This window comes from Protomyctophum bolini (assembly GCF_963924005.1).
Source record: "Protomyctophum bolini genome assembly, chromosome: 13".
Lineage (NCBI taxonomy): Eukaryota > Metazoa > Chordata > Actinopteri > Myctophiformes > Myctophidae > Protomyctophum > Protomyctophum bolini.
The window spans coordinates 20,142,619-20,165,183 of record NC_137874.1 but is presented as its reverse complement, the minus strand read 5'-3'; the positions used below and the strand labels follow the sequence as shown (position 1 = coordinate 20,165,183).

The window sequence follows — 22,565 nt, the reverse complement described above, 5'->3', positions numbered from 1 at the left end:
GGGGCATGTTTATTATACAGTAACAATATTTGCTGCTGTCCACAAATGCTTGCTCAGGGGGGAAACATATTGGATGTCTGCTCTATGTACAGTAGTGTCCTGAGACAACCTGTGATGCATTTAGCAAAAACACATTTATAAAAATAGCAGATATAGCAGGCTATTTTAGCTATTTGACGTACAAAGAAGTAGTAGGGCTTAAGTGGGTTTTTTGTTTTGTTTTTGTTTTTACAAATCGAACCTTGGACTGAGATGGACATTTCAGAGACATTTCAAAGACACTCGCTCTGTCTTTCGGCTGCTAATGGAACATTAGCTCTGCAACAGACAGATATACTGCAAGGAGACGTTGAAAATCATGGTTTCTTAAGTGCTTTGACAACCGCAATTTAGGCCAGTGAGTGTCTTAATGAATGCCTGTGTGAGATGCAAAAGTGCAGACTACGCGCCTTAATATGCCTGCTTTATCAGAAAGTCAAATTATTTCTTCTGAAAGTCAGTTCCATCTCTGAGAAACAGCCAAACAGCCAAACCACACATTCAGCGTAACACCCAAGAGAAGCGCTCCATGATCATGGAGTCTGTGTAGCTGACTACTATCATTTGGCCCAGATGCAACACCCAAAAATGGTTATACACTAGCTGTTATAGATGGTGGTGATATCATAGATTCCACATAGACTGGGATGTCACAAGAAATTATATTAAATTTACACTCCATCAAGCCATCATTAGGGTGAATTCCACCACGTCATTACTCATCAGCAACTCTGCACTGATTGATTTAACACAATCAAAGACACTTTCCCCTCATGTCTTCATGAGTGATAGATAACCATCATCCCACCCATAGAAGCCCTCTGGGCGAAAATAACTTTCCAGAAGGCTGCAATTACCCACTGAAGTGTGCTTTCTACAGGGTCCCAACTGCTAAAACACTCATATAACCCCCATAACCCTTCTTTACTAGACCATCTCTCAATGCCTAAGAGTGATATTTCTCTTGAATAATGCTTTGGTGTTCCTTGCATTGACGGATTTGTTCATGGGAACCAAACTTTATTTGGTCTGGGGATGTAGGGCAGCCTTTTGATATGTTATATGTGCGTGTGTGATCGTTGCAATTTCTCCATCATCAGAACTGGGTATACCGTGGGCCAGTATAGGCTCCGGCTGCGATGGGATTAGGAGCCGTAAGGAGGGGACACTTTAATGCAGCTTCCAGATGGAAGAAACTCCCTCTCTCCTCCAGCACTGTCAAGGGCCTGGTGAATTAACAAGGGCTGATATTCTACTTCTGGTTTGTTTCACGTGCTACGGGGGGGGGGGGGGGGGGGGGGTTAGCTTAGCGCAGCACTGGTTACGGCCAGCAGTTAATGATATCTGTAATGACAGATTAGCATTGTATTGGTGAGACGCTTAACAAACCCACTGGGCACTGTGGGAGCCAATATTAGATGTGTTATATCACCATTAGTAGCGGCCAAGCAGTAATTACATGTGTGCTCTATGCCAGTATGAGGTCTACATTACTTCGCTTAAACCCTACTTTATTTTCATTTACAGTACCTCGAACGGCTATTATATATAACGGCCAAAAATGTCCTGTAGGCCTATATCTTTTGGATAGAATTTGGAAAATAATGTATAAAATATCATATTTTATATGCATAACATGAATATATCGAGATATATGCATAATAAATTATTTCCGGCATTCAAAATATTGTATCAAGTACATTTTGGGGCTCATTTCTGTATATTTGGAAACAAAATAATGTTTTTAAACTCCCTTGATTGATGGTTTGAGTCAAACACAATGAGCCACAATTCCATCAAAGAACGCAAAGTACACAAACAGCCAACCTCAAACAAACGTCAGCACCTCAGACGTGTGTGTGTGTGTGTGTGTGTGTGTGTGTGTGTGTGTGTGTGTGTGCGTGCGTGCGTGCCCTTCCATGTGTGCATAATGCATATGTTTGGCCTTTTGCGGCAATCATAAATTACACACTTCTCGCAGCACAGCAGCATGCCAGCTAAACTAGCAGACTCTGCTGTGAATTATCATCGTACACACACAGATATGCAAACACATAAAACAGTAAAACACATGCACAAAAATGCACGTGTGCGCACTGTGGTGCACACACGCATGCACACACACTCAGATGCACGTACTTGGCGTTCTCGCTCACCTTGGCTGACCCCTCTGCTGTTGGGTGTTGACAGGGGTGCCGAGCGTAGGAACACATTGGATCTCGGAACCAGTCTATCCTTAATGTAATTCTCTCTCTCTCTCTCTGTTTCTCTTTCTGTCTGTCTGTCTGTCTCTCTCTCTCTTTCTCTCTATTTATCTCTATCTCTCTCTCTCTCTCTCTCTGTCTCTCTCTCTCTCTCTCTCTCTCTCTCACACACACACACACACACACACACACGCACGCACGCACGCACGCACGCACGCACACAAGCAGATTTATGGACTCGTATTGTCTTACAGACCGTATAGGAAAGAAAGAAAAAGACTAACATTTAATGTAGCCTACTTTTTTACGAAGGTTATGAGGGCAGACAGATTTGAATCAGGCAACCGTACAGTACTTCCAGTTTGTACAAAAGTATGTGAGTGTCTCTTGGACGGCTGTTATAGCTCGTGCTTGGCCACGTACAGCACATTAAAAACACACAGTACTGTATGATGAATGATTACATGTCATCGTTTCATCTCAAATCACAGTTGGATGGCCTGAGTGAGCGTCTGTGGATGTCTGATTTACTAGTAGGCCTACATTATAGTCGTACAATGGTGCGCATGGTGAAAATAGCCGATCTACAAACTCACAACATTTTGAGTGTATAGATCAGCCATTGTACAACGGGGTATATGAAATAAGGCTTTATTGTGGAAACTCACATAAAGCAAAGCTGTAAGGCTTTGTTTTTACTGGACCACAAGGCACATAAATAGTGCCTCTCTCTCAGGTACACAAAATTGCATGTTCACAAGAACCGCTCCAACGTCAACACGCGTGTGTGCATGCACACACACACACACACACACACACACACACACACACACACACACGCTAAACCAAAAGATTCCAAAGGAAAATGGTCATTTAAGTGGAGTGCAGCACAAGGAACAAAAAAAAAGAAAGAAAGTAAAAAGAGAAAGAAAAGAAAAACAAAGTGGAAAGTGGTCATCATAGTGTATCGTCACGATATCCTTTGTTTTGCAGGCTCGCTGTCCATCCTCAAAGCTCTGGACCGTGAGGAACAGGAGATGTACAACCTGACGATCGTAGGAGAAGATCACGGGACGCCCCAGCTGTCCGTCGTTCAGGTGCTGTGCGTGCAGGTCATCGACGTGAACGACGAAGCCCCGGCGTTCCCGTCGGCCGAGTTCGAGACCCAGGTGATGGAAAACCAGGGGCCGGGAACCACGGTCCTGACTGTCACGGCCACAGACCGCGACCAAGGTTGGTTCAGTGATGCTGACAATGTATGGTCGGCGTGGTTTAGGCGCTGTGACCTGAAAGTAGGATGTTTGGATGGAAGGAATTCTTCTCTGTGTCCTCATCTAGCATCAGAAACAGGATCCGTGGGCCACTTCGATATTTGCTTTCATATGCAGAAAAGGCGTGTTTTTAGTAAATAGCACTTAAAAGCGGGCTCTTGTGTTTTCGAAAGGAACAAAAGAAAAACGAAACGCTTCGCAGAGTTCCCAGGTCTTTCCACAGAGTTACAGCCAAACATACCAAAGCAAATAAAAGAAAGGTTCCACTCTGGAGCCTGCGCAGGCACACATTTGGATGGGCCTTTGTGTGTGTTGGCCCGCGAGAATAAATTAATATCATTACAGGTTTAGATCAAGTTTATATGCTGAACGTTAGAAGAACAAGAGAGGCTCCAAAGATTCAGTCCAGGAAGAATTAGCAAAGCAAACAGGTGCAGTTGCTAGCACCTTGCCTTGACATCTAACATGTAGCTTATGAACTCGTGCCAGAGTGACATTAAAGAGACTGTAGCAAATGTAAACAGTGGAGAGAGAGAGCGAAGCTAATGGAGGAAGGAACTGAATCCCTCTGCAACAAACCACATACTAAGGGCCTTTTCACAGCTACAGTAGTATTATTTTAAATTAATCAAACTCAGTTATTTTAGCGTGAAATTATATATATATAAAAAGGTTAATTTGCAAGGCTGAGATAGCACACAATGGAAGTTCACACCAGTTACCAGTTACAGTAAATGACTACCTGCATAAAATGAATGGGGACAAATCAAGAGCGATGGTGGTTTTCTAACATGCTGACGTAGACATCATCTCTGCATGTTCATCTGCCTTATCCAGGCTCTAATGGTCATGTGACCTATGGAGGCGTGACAGAGGAAGGTTTCGTTATCAACCCTGTGACAGGCGTCATCACCACCACCAGAGAACTGGACAAAGAGCTTCATGACCACTACACCCTCACTGGTAAGGTTGATTATATCCTTTGTTGTCCACCCCCTTTGTTTGCTCATGTATTATTATGTCCACATTCATATTCATTAGTACCACATTTAGTCATATTCATATGAATCAGAACTGTAATGATTCACTTAACTCACGATACGATTCGAATCACGATATTAGATTCACAATACGATTTGTCATGATGTTTTAAATACAAAATTATTTCCCAGTTAACTACAACTGCAAACAAGCTTGTTTTGTATTAAATCAATTTAAATCGTAACCTGTTTGAATGTATTTAAATTGAATAGAACATGGAATTTGGAGTTTGTCACTTGATGAAGTGTATATAGGGCTTCAAGGACAACATAGAGGTGTACATAGTTTATCTTGATGAAGTGTACAGTATATAGGGCTTCAAGGACAACGTACAGGTGTACATAGTTTATCTTGATGAAGTGTATAGGGCTTGAGTATGTTTATTTTTTTTATTTGACAGGGGCAAAGCTCATTAATCAACATGTCAGTTTTCACATCAATGTAAATGGGCCAGAGTTAGCCGAAGCTAAATTTCATCTGTAGTCCCTGGGCAGGCTCTTAAAACATTAATGATGAAAAGGACAAAGTGTAGTGTGCCTGCACACAACACCATGCGTTGATGCCATGTGTGCATATGTGCAAGCACCCAACATCACGTCCATACAAAAACACAATACAATACAGATAAAAGAAAGACAAAGTGTAGTGTGCCTGCACACAACACCATGCGTTGATGCCATGTGTGCATATGCGCAAGCACCCAACACTACGTCCATACAAAAACACAATACAGTACAGGAACAGATCGACATGGTACAAGGGACAGAACAACTGCAAGTGAAGTGAGAAATGACACCGGTGATAAATACGAAATAGTGCTGTTACTCATGATTACAAATTTGAGTTGTTTTTAGCTACCTTCTCAGGTTGAATTTGAAGGTCAGATAGTTGGAGTTATCCGCGTAGCTCATTGCCAGTTGACCTCAGTGTCCTTGACCTTTGACCGCCAAATTGCAGCATGTGTCAGATATTGAGTTAGAGACGTAATATATGAAGTTCTATGGCCATGTATTGAGATTTGATACAGTGTATCGAGTCACTGGAAACAGACTGACTCTGATAGATAGACCTTTATTAATCCCGAGGGAAATTCTGTCATCGTATAGCAGCAACATGCACACACAGACAGACAGACAGACAGACAGACGGACAGCTCAGCTAATTATATACAGTACTATATTTGTGTAACACTCATACTGTAGATGGATTGCACTATTATAGCTCAGCTTGTTTCACAGCAGCTCTAGCATTGATGGAAATGGAAAGAGGAGTAGGCCTACATGACATGAGTAAGTAAATACATGCACAGAAATACCCACACATGAATAATCACCCATGTCTTTCCAGTCTATGCCAGGGATGGAGGGCTGCCTCCTAACTTTGCCACGGCGGTGGTACGCGTGGAGGTGCAGGATGTGAACGACAACGCTCCAGTGTTTGCAAAGCCCTGGTACAGACTGGAGGTACCAGAGAACATGGACCCAGTGGAGCTCTGCTACCTCAAGGCCACAGACCCTGACTCTGGACCCAACGGAGAACTGGAGTACAGGATCACTGGTATGTGATTGCGTGCGTGCGTGTGTGCTGGTGTGTACTTGTGTACGTGCGTGCATCTGTCTGTCTGTCTGTTTGTCTTTCTGCGTGCATGCGTGTGTGTGTGTGTGTGTGTGTGTGTGTGTGTGTGTGTGTGTGTGTGTGTGTGTGTGTGTGTGTGTGTGTGTTTACTGTACCTGTGGTGTGGGGTAATTATGAATCAAGAGTGATTCATTTGATTATGTGTGCACGTGGGTCTGCATGTACTGTATTTGCACTATACCATGTGCACATGTGTAAGTGAGTCATTATTACACAAGTGATAAGCACTCCCTTAACAGTACTAACGATTAAAGTTCCATGAAATTAGAGTGTTTATGGACAGACGATGTTACATTGACACTGAGCAGGGACCATAGTCTACTTGCAGACTGACATATTGACTGTGCGTATTCTCCTGCAGCCATCCCATATGGACCATCAGACATGCATGTCTGCTGGTCCAGACGGCATTCAGACGCTGCTCTGTCTTATTTCACAAATATTACAGCTCATTTCACTCAAGGGGCTGACAAGTGTGTGTGTGTGTGTGTGTGTGTGTGTGTGTGTGTGTGTGTGTGTGTGTGTGTGTGTGTGTGTGTGTGTGTGTGTGTGTGTGTGTGTGTGTGTGTGTGTGTGTGTGTGTGTGTGTGTGCGTGTGCGTGTGCGTGTGACTGAGATGATGTGAATAGATCTTTTGTGCCAAATAGACATGTCAAGGTTATGCTGTATGTAATGAAATGATCTGGGTCTGAGATGGTTGTATTGAACTCGTCCTTTTCTCCTCCATCACTCTCTCTCTCTCTCTCCCTCCTCTCTATCCCCTTTTCTTCTCTCTGTATTATTCTCGCTACCTCCCTTTCACTTTTTTCTATGTCTCTTGCTCCCTGTCCCTCTCTTTCACCTCCCACCCCCGCTAATCTCTCTCCACGTCTCCTCCACCTTACCTATGTTTCTCTCTCTCTCTCTCTCTCTCTCTCTCTCTCTCTCTCTCTGACCGTCCACAGCTGGAGACCCTGACGGTGACTTCCATCTTGAGGCCAGCCGGGGGGCCCTGTCCTCCTCGCGGGCCTTGGACCGGGAGAGGAAGGCGGTGTACACCCTGGAGGTGGTGGCAGTGGACGGAGGAAGCCCCGCCCTCAGCACCACGGTGACGGTGGAGGTGAACGTGTTGGACGTGAACGACAACAGCCCGGTGTTCGGCAGCGGCAGCTACTCCGTGGAGGTGTCGGAGGACGCAGCGGAGGGCTCTCAGGTCCTGCAGGTCAGACTGGGATGAGAATTACAGTACAAATGATTAGAACCAGTTTGTTTATGTCAGCGGGCACTTGTGGGGTGAAGGTGGCCCAATTAGCAAACCCTCTACTGAAGACGAAGCACTAACACCCTGGGCCAACAGTATATACTGTACTTTGTTAACCAGGGTCCCCCAGGCCTCTATGTTAACACCTCTTTTGCCAGGGAACTTTTCCTAATAAAGGCGCTAGAGGGCCGCCTTCCATTACCCCCCAAAAACCGGGAGGCATAATCTTCCATTATTACGTCTGCTATACGTCAGGCCTGAAATGGGTTAAGACAATTTAGAGCCTCCTGTGCTTCGCCGTATAGGTGACCGCCACGGACGCTGACGACGAGCTGAACGGGAGAGTTCTGTACTTCCTCAGTCAAGAGGCACACGGTGCGTTCTCCGTGAACGAGAACACTGGCCGCATCGCCACGTCGGCCCCTCTGGACCGGGAGAGGAGGGCTTCATACAGCTTCCAGGTGTTTGCTGTGGACCTCTCCCCCGCTGATCCCAGGAACTCTTCTGCTCAGGTAACGGAAGAACTGGCAGACATGACTTCATCAAAGTTGGTTAGTTTCTTTCAAGGCACTGGACTTGGACGGTGAACAAGTGGACTTTATACTGCACTGCATCACAGTACATTTTTCTCATTTGGATTCCACGAGACAAAATAATTTGTCAATGTTTTTTATGCACTAGTACAATTATATCCGTAACTCCCTCTTTTGTGTCCTTCCCCCACTCTCCCCCAGGTGACAGTCAGCGTCCTGGACGTCAACGACAACGCTCCCTTCTTCATTCAGGATCCACTGGTCATCGAGGTGTCCAGCAGCCGGGCTCAGCAGCGCGTCCTGGCCACCATGAAGGCAGAGGACAAGGACTTCGGAGCCAATGGCTCCATCTATTACCGTTTTGCCGCGCCGGTGAAGGGCTTCAGCATCAACTCGCTGACGGGGGAGATCCAGGCCACCGAGCCCCTGGGGGGGCTGACCCAGACACAGAGGACCCTGATCGTGGAGGCTATGGACCAGGGCAGCCCGGCCCAGTCCTCCCAGGGGGTGGTGGTTATTTATGTTAGGGAGGTGGAGTACAATGGCATCCGCTTCTCCAGGAACGCCAGGGACGTCAGCATACAAGAAAATGCTGTCAAAGGTTAGACTCCTGTTATTGGATTTTCCCTGTTTGTGACGATGACTGAAATGTCCCTCAGCAATATTGATAAAGCACATTAATTAAATGCACATAATTATCCTGTCTATTTTATCTTGTATAACATTATCACATTACTGTCTTGTCCTTTTTCACCTTCCTCACCTTACCTTAACCTCGTCTTACCTACCTTCTCTGTATCTTTCCATTTCCCTGAATGCAGGTACCGCAGTGGCCCAGGCTCAGGCCCAGCACCCAGACGGCACACGTAGAGGCATCAGCTACAGCCTCTTCAGCGGTAACAAAAGGCACGTCTTCAGCATCAGTTCCTCGACAGGTGAGACCATCACATTGAAAACAATACCTCGTCTGCTTCCTCAGATATTATTACCCTTGATTTCTACTTGGTTGCGTTCAGTCTTGCGGGCTGAAAAACCCATGATTCCTACTGTATGTGCTGTATAGTATCAGTATGTAATCGGTATTGATGCATTCCTCCTCACATTAAACATTCAGTTCTGTGTGTCTTATTCCTGTCTCCACTGTGTCTTCCAGGTGAAATCCAGGTGCAGAGCTCCAAGGGGCTGGACTTTGAGGACACGCCCAGACTACGCCTAGTGGTGAAGGCTGAGACGGTGTCCTCCACCTCCTTCATGGCCGTCAACCTCATTCTCCAGGACGTCAACGACAACCTGCCGCGCTTCCATCTTCAGAACTACGTGGCCTATATGAGAGAGGCACAGGGATATGAAACTCCCATCATACAGGTATTCATTACTCAACCATTTTCATTCAGGTATGGATGGAGAGTTGTGAATTAGAGTCAATCTACAGTAGTCCAAAAAGTGGCATAGATTGTTATCGTGGATCGGGAATTAGTTAGTTGGGGATAGAAATCTTTCCAGTGAAGTGTACGCATAAATTCTTGTCCTCTCCCCCCCATCTTGAAACCAGGTGGTGGCTGAAGATGTAGACCAGGGCCAGAATGGTCAGGTGACCTACTCTATCCAATCATCAGGCATGAGTGGCTTGTTCAAGATCGACCCGGTGACAGGAAGCATCACCACGGCCGCCATCATGGACCGGGAGATCTGGACCCAGACCAAGTGAGAACAGATCTGTGGTTTGCATAAACAAAACCGCGAATAGTTTTGCTGTTGCGTTTGTAATTTCTAAAGAGTTAAGAATTGGTTTCATGCTCAGTGGATATACAAAGCCTGCTAGGAACAAAATTGTTGTCAAGAAAAAGAAAATTGTTTATTGCTTGTAAACACATAGAGGAAAAAATAGCACATGCATCGTAAATCCGCCTTGCTGAGCTATTTTGTGTTTAGATAGCTGGTGAGGAGGCTGATAGGATGCACTGGATGGACTCGCACCACTGCAAACGCATATCTGCATGCCAGATGGAATGGACTGCCAAGGCGCAATTTTAGACCATTTAAATCAACTGCTGTTTCCCGTGACATTTTCATACTGTTCGGTGTGTTGCTTTCGCAACAATGTATATGTCGTCGTTACCCTGTAACGGCATACATCAATGTGTAAATCAAAAAAAGGGGGTCCTAGAGCCGGGTCATGATTTAATGCTTTTGAATTCCCAGAGAGCCGCCCGTCATTCAACATGACATGACGGATGACGTGTTCTCCTTTGATAACTTTTCAGAAGAGTGATATATAGCTCTTCCCTATATTCCTCCTCTTCTCCTTCATATCCCTTTGAAAATCCTCCCTTTGAACTGACGTAATTGTGGGGAGGCAATAAGAGAAGACATTTTCTCAGAAAACAATCTTGATATTTGTTTTACGTACCCACAGGCTTGTAGTCACGGCAACCGACAGAGGTAGTCCCCGATTGGCTGGTTCAGCTACGCTGACAGTGATCATCGTCGACCAAAATGACAACAGCCCCACTATCCCCTTGCCCCTGGAAGTTCACATCCCAGAAAGTAAGTGTACAATACATATGATAGTAACAAAATTGCTTTGTCTTATTAACATTACATGCATTTGTCACTGTAATACCCTTTTTGCTGGACTTCCCGAAAAGACTGTTGGAAGACTACAGCTCGTTTTAAGATACTGCGGCCAGGGACGAACAGATCACTGTATTTACAAGTCTTTAAATGCTGTGGCTCCTGAATACATCTCTGACCTTCTCACTACCTAGTATGAACTCATCAGAAGTCTCAGATCATTAGGCACTGGTCAACTGATTGTGTAGTAACATCTAAATCTGTTGATGGTAGTATGGTACATTTAGTCAGTATGGTCCTATACTCTCTGGAGAAAAAACAACAACAGCAACCTGATGTGCTACTGTTCTTCTATCATCTATTTTTTTCCAGGCCTTTGATTAGTTAGTAGCCTAGTAGCCTGATATAATACCAAAAAGTGAAGCCAGACAACAAATAACTAATGCTTTAGTATTATTTCCCTCTTTCTCTCAGACACACTGATTGGTACAGAGATCACCCTGGTGACCGGCAATGATGTTGACTCCAGCCCGGCTCTGTCCTACACGCTGCAACTCGACCCGTCTTCCTTGGGCAAGTTTGGGATCCATCGCTACAGTGGAGGAGTGTCCCTCACTGCCCCGTTGGACTTCGAAGAGAAGACCTGGTATACTGTGACCGTCAGAGCAACGGACTCCCAGCACCACACTGAGGCTAACATTACCATAGTGGTGGAAGACATGAACGACAACACACCTACATTCACTCAAGACCTCTATCAGGTACCAGGGAGTGACAGTAATTTATTTTACATGGACAATATTTATTCAATCAGATTGAGAACATTCAGATCAGAGATCACCTTCCTATCAGAACGGATCTTCGGATCAGACCGGATATTCTCTTCCAATTGAGGAATTTTTATTCTGATTGGGGTGTCATTCTGACTAGTGGAATATCAGGGTCCATTTATTGCGACCAAAGGTCGCAGTTAACTATGGAATCGTGCATTTCCCGTCAGTGTGTCGAGCACCATCAGTGTGTTGGTCGGGCCCAGGTCTTGTGATATCAAGTCAGGGATGGAGATGTGGACTCTGGAGACCCTGATGTCATAGTAAATGCAACCTCAAACCCTTAGATCTCCATATAAGGGTCCGGAAATGAAGTCCCTGCCATACCTGGGCCCTCATCAAACCCTGTACACTCAAGAGAATGTCCCTGCTACCACCCATAGATCTCCATATACTGTATGGAGCTGACCTGTTCTGACATTTAAAGCATAATATCCACATTTTCAATGTTGAGGTAAAATTTGAGTTTTGTTCAAGCCATTATTGTACTGCACACCCAGCATCTCCATTGTTTGGTGTAAGGAGGTCACTAGAAAAACAGATAACCAAGGGTACATGAATGGCATCCATCAGGGAACTGGAAACCAAGCGGCACATCATTGGTGTTTATACTACTTGCACTTTATTTACCCTGATTAGCAGAGGTGTGTTTTTACTTCATTGAAGCATGAACACTGATTTATGTATTCCATACTAGCACCTGCAGGACGGTGCAACAGTGAATGCCCTGCATACAGTACATACTGTAGTAGACCCTGAGCTTTCCCAGGTCTTCACACCTTGTTAAATTTGATAGTCAGAGGGATTTAGCCCCAGAGGCTAATATTTCCCAGGGGACTGCTTCTTCACATACTGTACACATACAGCCATGCATGCACATACATTACAGTACACATTCTGGCACAGGCAGTAGACACACATTCATCATACCTGCTTGCACACACACATGCACGAACAAAAGTGTGTGCATGTGCGCACGCGCACACACTCAGTGGGGTTGATGATAGTTAACTGGCTAATCTCAAGAATGTGGCTCAGCTGGGGGAAAAGCTGCAGAGATGAACTCGTAATATTTATTACTGTGTCTCAGGAAATGACCTCAGTGTTAGCACAGGCTCAAGAAAAACAGGAACTAGGATATAAAATCTAATTTTCCAAGTTTCCCTCCAACCTCACCGCTACGCTGACGGAACTGGAAATTTGATTATTGATGGGTTCCGTTAAGACTTGTTTTTCCTAGCTTTTTTGTGGCGCTTTAAGTGTTTTTCTTTCAATTTTCCCTTTCCTTTGGTTCTCAGGTAACTCTGCCTGAGCACACGCCACCAGGCAGTCCAGTTGTCACGGTAACGGCAACCGACAGAGACTCAGGAGAGAATGGGAAGATCACCTACAGGGTGATGTCATCTACCCAGGAGGGCTTCTATATTGACCCCAGTAATGGTAGGTCTCCACAAGCATGGTTTGATTTAACTTCAGACTCTGTACTCAATGTAACATATAAAAGCACCCTGGTGGCTCAAGCACATAATTCACACTGATCTGAGCTGGGTTCAAATACTTCTCCAAAGAAATTAACCGGAGTCTGACCTCGGGTGATTTTTTTCCGAATAGGTCCTTATTATTATACTATTTACCATTTCTGTTTAATCTGTGTGACAGAGCTGGACTGTACATACCGGTAGTTTTGAATTGTACTTGCCGATAAGATAATTGACAAAGATTTCAAACTATATGTCAAACTTATTTTTTGAGGGGTGCTAGCCCCTCCTATGCCCAGCTTTGTGTGTGTGTGTGTGTGTGTGTGTGTGTGTGTGTGTGTGTGTGTGTGTGTGTGTGTGTGTGTGTGTGTGTGTGTGTGTGTGTGTGTGTGTGTGTGTGTGTGTGTGTGATGATAAGAGTGTGATTCTTGAGGGGCGCTAGTCCCTCCTATATCCAACTTTTGGTGTGTGTGCACCAACTTTGTCCTACACAAACATTAAAATGCCATTGTCAATGAATGGACAATTTTTTTTGTCAAATATGTTTTTATTGAACGGATTATAAATTGTTACAAACATTATGATATGAAATACATTTCTTTAAATGAAAGAAAAAATACAAGACAAAAAAGATAACCCTCCCACCCATACTGCTCAGTGACACCGCATACTATACAATAAGATGATAGAAAGCTCATGGAAAACATCTGAAAGGAAAATGGCGTACAGTCAACCATATCAATGGTATCCTATCCTGTCTATTAATCATTTCTACTCAGGTAATGGACTAATACCTTATTACTGTACTAGTCATTTCATTTAGCCAGTGCTTAAATGCAGGAGCCTCCTCCTTCTATGAATGGACAATTTTTAGTGTTTGTGTAAACAGAAGCATTGTGTAACACAAACATTGATGACCTACAGTAGGTGAGGATACAAATTCTGATTTGCCGGAATGAGATGACGTATGATGATGTACGATGATAAGAGCGCCCCTCACTTCACACGGGTGTGATTGTATTGTATTAAATTAAATGGATGCTGTGGCTACTATTTTAGATCACTAATATAAATGGTAAATGGGAATGAAACAAGTGTTCTGATTGGTCGAGACCAGGCTTTTCTCTTCGCAGATGAGTAATGCTGGGACCGATCAGAATGTTTAAATGTTGGCAAACAAAAACAAAAAATATTAAAAACATCGACTACCTTTTTTCACCGACAAAAACGAAATAAAAAACAAATAAAATCTAGGCTACAGTATGATGACTAAACTAAGCAAATATATTGACAATTTATTCACCAAATAAGAACTAGACTAAAATGTAGGATGTGCTTAAATTCATTTAGAAAATGTTTCAGATGTAAAGAAAAAACTTCTGAGATGATGGAATGAGGAATGGATGATGATGATGGTCATGGAAGGGGAACCTTCTGAAATGGGCATTATATAATCAACTTAGAAAAGAAAAAATAGGTCAAAATGACCTCTCAGTCATGCGAATGTTAATAAAGAAAGGCTTTCATTGTACAGGTTTGCTCCAGTGCCCTCTTTCTTCATGCCTTATGAGTTCTGCTCCTGATATGGACTGGATCAGGCTGGCTTAGGCACGGTGGAACTCCCCATTGACACCCACCATTAATGTTATATTATCCTCATCTGTGTTTGCCTGTCAAAATGGGTACTGTGGTGAAAGATATGGGTGGAAAAGGTGCCGTCTACCTTTAAATTAAATTAATCAAATGTATGAACACAAAATATGATTATGAATGTGAATGTCTTCATCTGATTTAATTCTTCCGAGTCACATAATATGTGGAAGAATTCAATCAGATGAAGACATTCACAGGCGGAGTTAGGCTCAGACGTAGCCTATATTATAGGCTACGTCTGAGCCTAACTCCGCCTGTCTGTGTTCCTGCCTGTGTAGGTACGCTGTTCATCAATCAGAGGGCAGAGTTTGACCCTGAGCGTCCGTCAGTCAACATTGTGATTGAGGCTCGTGACGGAGGCTCCGTCGCCCTCTCCTCTCTCACCACCGTTCAGGTCCAGATCTCTGATGTCAACGACAACGCTCCTATCTTCCACCAATCAGAGTATAGGTGAGTGACTTTATGTTGATCTGAACATGGAAAGATGTTGCACTTAGGGAGAGGATAAAAACATCTGTACACTGTATTATAGTTTCAAATTACTTACTTGTATGTATGGCGCAACGTTTCGACTTTTAGGTCTTCATCAGGCAAATATAATATAATAATATAATCAATATTTACCTAAAGGTTGAAACGTTTGAAAAGTAAGCACTTTGTAGCTATAAAACAGTGTGCAGATGTTTTTATCCTCTCCTTGATTCTCGCCTTGATGTCCAGCACCTGGCCTAAATACAGGTATATGATGTGCATTGTGTACACAATCCTCTCTAAGATGTTGCTCTTAAACATTCTCAAGTTTGTAAGGGAATGAGATGAGATGACATCACATAACATAACATAACATAACATAACATAACATAATTCAGAATGAAAAGAATAGTGTAGTGATAAGGCTACAAAAGATGGACAGAAAATATAAAGCAAATAAGAACAACTTGGTACAGTATGCACTGTTGTAATGATTAAACTTCTCTTTGTTTTCAGGGCCACGGTCTCCGAAGACGCCATCCCCGGGGCAACCATTCTGACCCTCGAGGCCTTTGACAGTGACCTCTCCCGAGAGAACTGTGGGTTTGATTTTGCCATTGCCAGCGGCAACGAGGGGAACATGTTCCAGATCGAAAGCAGCGTGCGCTTCCTGGAGGGGCGGGGCTTCCAAACTGTCGGAACACTGCTGTTGGCCGAGGGGCTGGACTTTGAAGCCATGCCGCTCTACAATCTCACGGTGGTGGTATCAGACCGCGGCATGCCCCAGAGAAGCTCCAGTGTTGCTGCAGTGATAACAATCGGCGATGTGAACGATAACCCACCAGTGTTCAGCAGAGCGGAGTACACAGTGTCTCTGAGCGAGGGGGCTGCCGCTGGTACTGAAATTATAAGACTCACTGCCACGGGTGAGTGAAAGCGTTTGATGGTATCTAATGTACTCACAACATCCTGAATGATCTATTTCCCTCTCCTTCACTTGTGTGACAGTAAATGTATTGCTCTCTTCTCTCTCCTTTGTCAGATCCAGACTCAGCGCCCAACGCAGAGGTCCAGTACACCATTAGCTCAGGGGATGAGATGGCCTTGTTTATTGTGGACCAGTGGACTGGGGCCCTGCGACTCCAGCGGCCACTCGACCGTGAGCACCAGCCTACCCACGCTGTCATCATCCAGGCCTCGGATGGCCAGGGACACTTTGCCCTGGCTCCTGTCATGATAGAGGTGAAAGACGTGAACGACAACCATCCATTCTTCCCGGTAGAAGTGCTGACCGCCAGCATCCGAGAGAACCAGCCGGTCAACTCGGCCGTGACTGTCCTCCATGCCATAGACCACGACACGGGGGTCTTCGGCCAGCTGAAGTACTACCTAGTGGAGCGGTCCGGTCCAGGGAAAGACAGCTTCACTGTGGACCAGAACTCAGGGGAGATCAAAGCCAAATCATCCTTTGACTTCGAGAAGGTCAACTCCTTTAACTTTGTAGCTTTGGCAGTGGATGCAGGCAACCACTCGGCCACTGTGACAGTGCAGGTATTCGTCACAGGTGAGGATGAGTATGACCCACTGTTCAGTTCTCCCGACTTCTCCTTTGAAGTCCCAGAGGGGTCTAAGAAAGGCCATAGCATCGGCCAGGTTCTGGCCAACGACGAGGATGGAGGGGTGGATGGCATCGTGCTCTACTCCCTGCCTACCATGTCTCCATACTTTGATGTCAACAAAACCACTGGTGTCATCTTCCTAAAGGTGGACAGCTCTGGTAGTAGCAGTGGGGGGCGCTCCAAACGGGAAACCCGGTTGATGAATATGGACGTGGCAGCCCACAGCCCACTGGACACATCCCGCACCGCAACCGCCCAGGTCTCCATTGACGTCACCAGCACCAACTTTGGCGTGGCTCCCGACGTGAACATCCTCCTGGTCAGCGTCATCGCCGTGTCCCTGGGAGTCATTCTGCTCCTGGTGATCATGGCGGTTGTGGTGTTCCTGGTCAAGTCGCGTCGCAGGAAGAAAGCCCAGGATACAGGGAATAGAACAGTTGCTTCGGGAACCGCCTTGCAGAATATGGATGATCCCAAGTCAGGCTCTGCAGGGGAGAGGATCTACCACCAGGCCTTGCCGGGATACGCTGCAGATGGGACAGGGGCGGGTGGGGGACAGTACCCCAGAGGGGGTTCCCTGGACCCCTCCCACTCCAGCGGGAGAGGCTCTGCTGAGGCGGCGGAAGATGACGAGATCAGGATGATAAATGAATACCCGCGTGTGGCCTCCATTACCTCATCCATGCAGGAGCACATCTCGGCCAGAGGGCCGGACTCTGGAATCCAGCAGGACGCCGACCAGCTCTCAGACATCTCCTGTGAGCCCGCGGCCTTGGAAGGCAGTGCCTGGTTCAAAGGGAAGAAGCTGGGCGGTAGCATCAGTGGAACCCTGCTGTCTGGTCAACTCCCAGTCTACAGGGACGAGGGAGGGGGCTATCTAACAGCGGGCCGTGGCCTCAACATCACCCTGCCCAAGGATTATGCCTTCCCAGAGGATGGCAAACCCATGGTAGATGGCTCACTAACAGCTATCGTGGCCAGTGATGAGGAGCTGCGCGGAAGCTACAACTGGGACTATCTTCTCAACTGGTGCCCTCAGTTCCAACCTCTGGCAAACGTCTTCACAGAGATCGCCCGGCTGAAAGATGAAACTGCCCACCATAACCAGAACCCACGTCAGCCCTTCCAGCCCAAACCCAAAATAGATCCCAAACCTCGGATTGACCCGCCACCGCTCATCACGGCAGTGGCACACCCGGGGGCTATGTCCGTTCCCCCTAAGGTCCCTGTGATTGGACGGACATTCCCACACTTAGCCTCGCTGCGCAGGTCCCCCATAAGCCACGAGGGCTCCATCTCGTCAGCGGCCATGTCCCCCAGCTTCTCTCCCTCCCTCTCCCCCCTGGCAGCTCGATCGCCCGCCGTGTCTCCCTTCGGAGTCAACCAAGGCCCCTCGGCATCTATGATTAGCACCAGGGAGCCCTCGCTGGACCACAGCCCTGACCATGAGATGAGGATATGAGAGTCAAACATAGTAGTTTGAAAACATACATTTTGCAGATGGATGGAAAACTGAACAGTGATTGAAGAGAAGAAACATGAGTGAGGTTAGGTGAGAGTATCAGTTTTACTGTGCTCAAAATTATGTAGTAGGAGAACTTTTACGACATGTTACTGACAGTTTCACAAATCTATGAATAGTAACATTTGTTTCCGTGTAAGAACGGTTGGCACACTTTGACCATTGACTGGTCTCTTGTCAGTGAGTGATGCTCCATTCCATGAATTTCCAGATGTGGATCTTTGGAACATAAACACTAATGACATGCCCGCACTTCTCCCAGTAACAGATTTCCATTCTTTAAAAGCATTTCTGTCTCACTATCGTTGTACAGAGGTGGAACATGGGCAATGGGCATGGGTTGGATGAGTCCAGCGCCACCCTAACCTTTTCATGAACCACAATGACGCAGGTTTCAAAGAACTGAACATGGGTGACATAGAAGAGATGAACTGACATCTTGGCCAGGATGTACACACGCCACACCCTTCAGTCAGAGATGCCTCAGTGTGTAGATAGACGTGTAGTTTATTTCTCACATCACCTCGCTGGCTGGCCAGAGAGCTACGGATGTTGTTCCTGTCTTTGTGTCTGTGGACTTTTTACACTCCAGTATTGAAGTAGCTGCTTTCAAAATGGCTGCTGAACACATTTTGTGAATGCTAAGGACAAAATGATTCAAATAATGTGTTAAAAAAATATGTTGATGATCCGTTGAATTGCCAATGCATCAAATTACAGAACAGCAACTGAGATTATTGTTTTATTTCTTTATCATTTCAGATGACACTTCTTTTATTTTCACGCCTGTTATTTTTTATATATTTTTATATTGAATTTTTGTTCCCTTAAAATGCCATTAAACCACAAGGAGAGGTTATAGCTAGTTTTCATTGTATTAGTGTATATTTGTATGTATGATAGCTATGGTGTGTATGAGTCTCCTGCCGTTAGGTTTCTAGAGACCCTGTGTTTTCTCGTGACTGTTATGTGAGTGAGGAGGAGACATTTATGTTTTATTATTTATATGAGAAGAAAATCTACTGCCATAGTTCGACAGTAGGGAATCACGCTCAACTCTCACTATGCTGTATTGTTATTTTAAAAAGCCTTTTTTTTGTCAAATTGTAGATCATCCAAAATTACAGCTGAGATCATTTTGGAAAAGTTCAGACAAGATCAAAATCAGGAACAATGTTTGTCAATCTGAACACTAACACGTAGTTAGACTCTGCACTGAGAGAGCTTAATTTATACTTTGTCGTGTGACTGTTCGATACAAATGATGTATTTTCAAATGAACAAGATGGGGTATAACAACAATCGTTAACATAATATTATTTGGGGGTTTTATCCTTGGCCTACGTCAGTTCTACAGTGCAGAATCAGATGGAAACAGATGTTTTGCTGTGAAAGAAGAAGAAGAACACTTCTTGGCCTACCGTATACTGGCAGCGTGCATAAGATATTTACCGCCGGTCTATCCAGTGATTTCAAAATTCAGACAGACATACTGTACACTACAGTACACACAAACGCACACATGCCACACACTAACCTTAGACGGTGTACCCCCTAGGAGCCATGTAATTAAAAGGTCATGTAAAGACTTTTTGGCAGGTTGAAAATAGCTTTAAGCAAGAGGGTCATGTGACAAAGTGTAGAACAAGCCTTTTCGTGTTGGTTGTACAGTTGTGTTTAACAGTGCTCATGCCCTTTGGTACAGTTGTGTTTAACAGTGCACATGCCCTTTGGTATTCAGGGAGAATGCAGTTTTCTGATCACCACTGTGTCTTCGTATGAAGTGCTTCCTAAAGTCAGCTGTGTCATTCATCTTCAAACCTTTTAACTGTGAAGTGGTTCACCTTGACAACACAGAAATAAAATGCAAGACAACACAGAAATAAAATGCAATCCAGAATATTCAAATAAATGTCCCCGAAATATATTTTGGACACTCACATACCGGTATGAGAAGATATATTTTGAGTGGCCATTTTTGGCATATTTTGAGAGTAGCATAATACAGATGTGCCGTTTGAGAACTTCACATGTCCTGCCGTTGGCAATTCGGTAGATTGTCAGTGCATTGTTAGAACATTGGAAAGCCAATGTGTTATGTGTTAATTCTAACATTCCCTGAATAGAAAAAGTTCCTCTGCTGGACACTTCTTTTCAAAAGCAAAGCAGTAGAAGTAGCGAGGCTAATCGGTGAATAAAAGCTGCAGGGAAAACATGCATTTTGAGAAAACTTTCGGGCCAAGATCAGGAAAATGTGAAGAGTTGGAATGGCACGTCTGTACCGTATAATATTGTTTTTGCAGTGTTGGCTGTCAGAGAGCACAAATCAGGACATGGTGAAATGTAGCACATGAGCCACAGAGGTGGAAAGTGAAAATATGACAGTTTCTAGAAGTTCTGAATGCATGAGTCTTGTTGAATTTTTGACTTGGCATCCCAAAACCAATTACAGTATCATCACAGTACCATCTATGTTACCTTCTATGTTTTTTGCATTGTATTTCTACGATGCATATTTCCAGATCTCCGTCCTCGTGGAGGCATGGAGGGAGCTCCTTCTAGCTTCCATGTGTGTGTATCTCATTAAGTGTCCTCTCTCTGTGCCTCCATTGTGTTGGTTCTATCCTGGACATCTGCTAGTGCAGCATGAGGCAGGGAGGCTTTAACACAGTGTACCTTATGGTTCTGAATCCTTAGGTTGGGATTGCGATGATCAGATTATTATCTCTTATTATCAAGGGATGGTTTGGGTTCTACAATACCTCTGCTGCTTTTCCCCATCACATCACTGACCGCCTCATGCGAAGCTGGCTCCTGGTTCGGCCACAAAGCTGCAGTATAATAAATGCCATGAGTCCAAACCCATCACGTCACTGTGTGCTCAACTGGCCGACCAGTGACTTCATGTCTTAGAAACATTTCATTGTTGGCGGACCTCCATATGGAGGCTAGTTGGACAGGACCGTCAGTGACTGCGTGTGCAGCAAAGAAACACAAAATGAGCTGTACAATGTATTTACCACAGCACATAATAAATTCCTACTGATCTTTTTTGACAAATCGGAGTCTGACTTTTCTCTTTAGTTTCTGTCTTTCTTTCGAATTAGAACCAAGCGCTCCAGTGAGGAATTAAAAAGCTATTACAACTTAACAGTGGCCCAGTTATCTGTTCATTGGACTGTTCAATGGTAGCCCTGTAAAGCCGCGAAGTTGGCCTTCATTAAAAGACTATTAGCAGGGGATGGGGAGGGTGGGGGTGCAACTTAGTGCTGGCCAGACTCACAGCAGGCATTCTGGGGGCAGAGAGGCTAGAGAGCCATGGAAGGAGACCCCCACATCCAGTATGGTCCCCATCTGGCATGCAAGGGCAGCAAATATTTCACCTAGGGAATAACAAAGGCGGTGGCTAAGATCTCCAAACAGGAGCTTCAGAAGATGCAGAACGCTGCAGCCTCAGATGAACAACATGTGCATTATGAAACAAACACAACTGCTGTCTTTATGTTTTACATCTGCCTGAACAATATGTTTATATAGCTTAGTATCACACGATAGGACACGTGTACAATAATGTGTGTGTCATTTGTAATAGTTGGAACTGCAGTAATGGCAAACCCCAAGCTTTTGGAATGCTCCAAACTATTTCCCTCCCTCTTGCAATAGTGACCACTATCCATCTTCAAATAGGGACCATCTTTGCAATGGTGACTGTTAAATCTCACATAGCAATTTTCTTTCCAAAATTAATATGTAATATTTGGAAATGAAACGCTTCATTTAATACCAGCAAAAGTCTTGGGTAGCCATGGGGAAAATCTTTTTTGAATCATAACATGCAGTTCTCACACATGATCAGTCCGTATGGTGCACTACTGTCCCAGGCAGCCTAGCCCACATGCAGTTAACACTCGCTTCAGCTGTTCCAGATCATATAAAGGCATATGATGTTGATGTAGCTGAGCAATTATAAAATGTTTATTTCATATGGAGGACAGACGTGTTTGTGTAGCTGCTGGAGGATTTCTGCCTCATTTGGTCATCACACACAGCTATGCAGTGTTTCTCTGTTGTTGTTATGTACAGAGGGAAGTCAGAGCTGGGGTTTAGTCAGGCCGCTTTCTCTGACTCTCCTACATCTTTAATTCACCAAAGACAAGCTAAACTATCCCTGTGGGCGTCTATAAAGAAATGTGTGAATAAAACTAAAATCTTAAAAGCTCTTCTCACTTGCATACATGGTTGAATTGAATTGAATTCTCTAGGCTACACAATTTTACTGTGTGCAGGATCTATACCATTTACTTTGGTAATGGTGGTGCAATGCAGTTTCAAAGCTTGACAGGTCATTGTATATGATTGTGGTCACAAAAAAACAATGAGCAATTGGGCCTGACTCACAGCTGTGTTTATAGCATCACGGATCCCGCTCCCATACCATGTCTGCTCTCTCCCGCA

General features: G+C 44.7%; 1 protein-coding gene across 1 annotated transcript in view; it reads left to right on the top strand.

Annotated features, from left to right (window-relative positions):
• The window catches only part of dchs1b (dachsous cadherin-related 1b), a 127,843-nt gene extending 106,673 nt beyond the window's left edge, over nucleotides 1–21,170 (top strand). Inside the window, exons 15-29 of the mRNA XM_080779746.1 lie at nucleotides 3,237–3,476; nucleotides 4,352–4,477; nucleotides 5,903–6,112; nucleotides 7,135–7,391; nucleotides 7,736–7,942; nucleotides 8,165–8,564; nucleotides 8,785–8,898; nucleotides 9,117–9,328; nucleotides 9,516–9,667; nucleotides 10,380–10,510; nucleotides 11,012–11,298; nucleotides 12,666–12,807; nucleotides 14,777–14,948; nucleotides 15,486–15,895; nucleotides 16,012–21,170. Of these exons, the coding sequence (XP_080635872.1) occupies nucleotides 3,237–3,476; nucleotides 4,352–4,477; nucleotides 5,903–6,112; nucleotides 7,135–7,391; nucleotides 7,736–7,942; nucleotides 8,165–8,564; nucleotides 8,785–8,898; nucleotides 9,117–9,328; nucleotides 9,516–9,667; nucleotides 10,380–10,510; nucleotides 11,012–11,298; nucleotides 12,666–12,807; nucleotides 14,777–14,948; nucleotides 15,486–15,895; nucleotides 16,012–18,050 (5,099 nt within the window). The 3' untranslated portion in view covers nucleotides 18,051–21,170. The remainder of the gene's footprint in view (nucleotides 1–3,236; nucleotides 3,477–4,351; nucleotides 4,478–5,902; nucleotides 6,113–7,134; nucleotides 7,392–7,735; nucleotides 7,943–8,164; nucleotides 8,565–8,784; nucleotides 8,899–9,116; nucleotides 9,329–9,515; nucleotides 9,668–10,379; nucleotides 10,511–11,011; nucleotides 11,299–12,665; nucleotides 12,808–14,776; nucleotides 14,949–15,485; nucleotides 15,896–16,011) is intronic.
• Nucleotides 21,171–22,565: the final 1,395 nt, after the last annotated feature.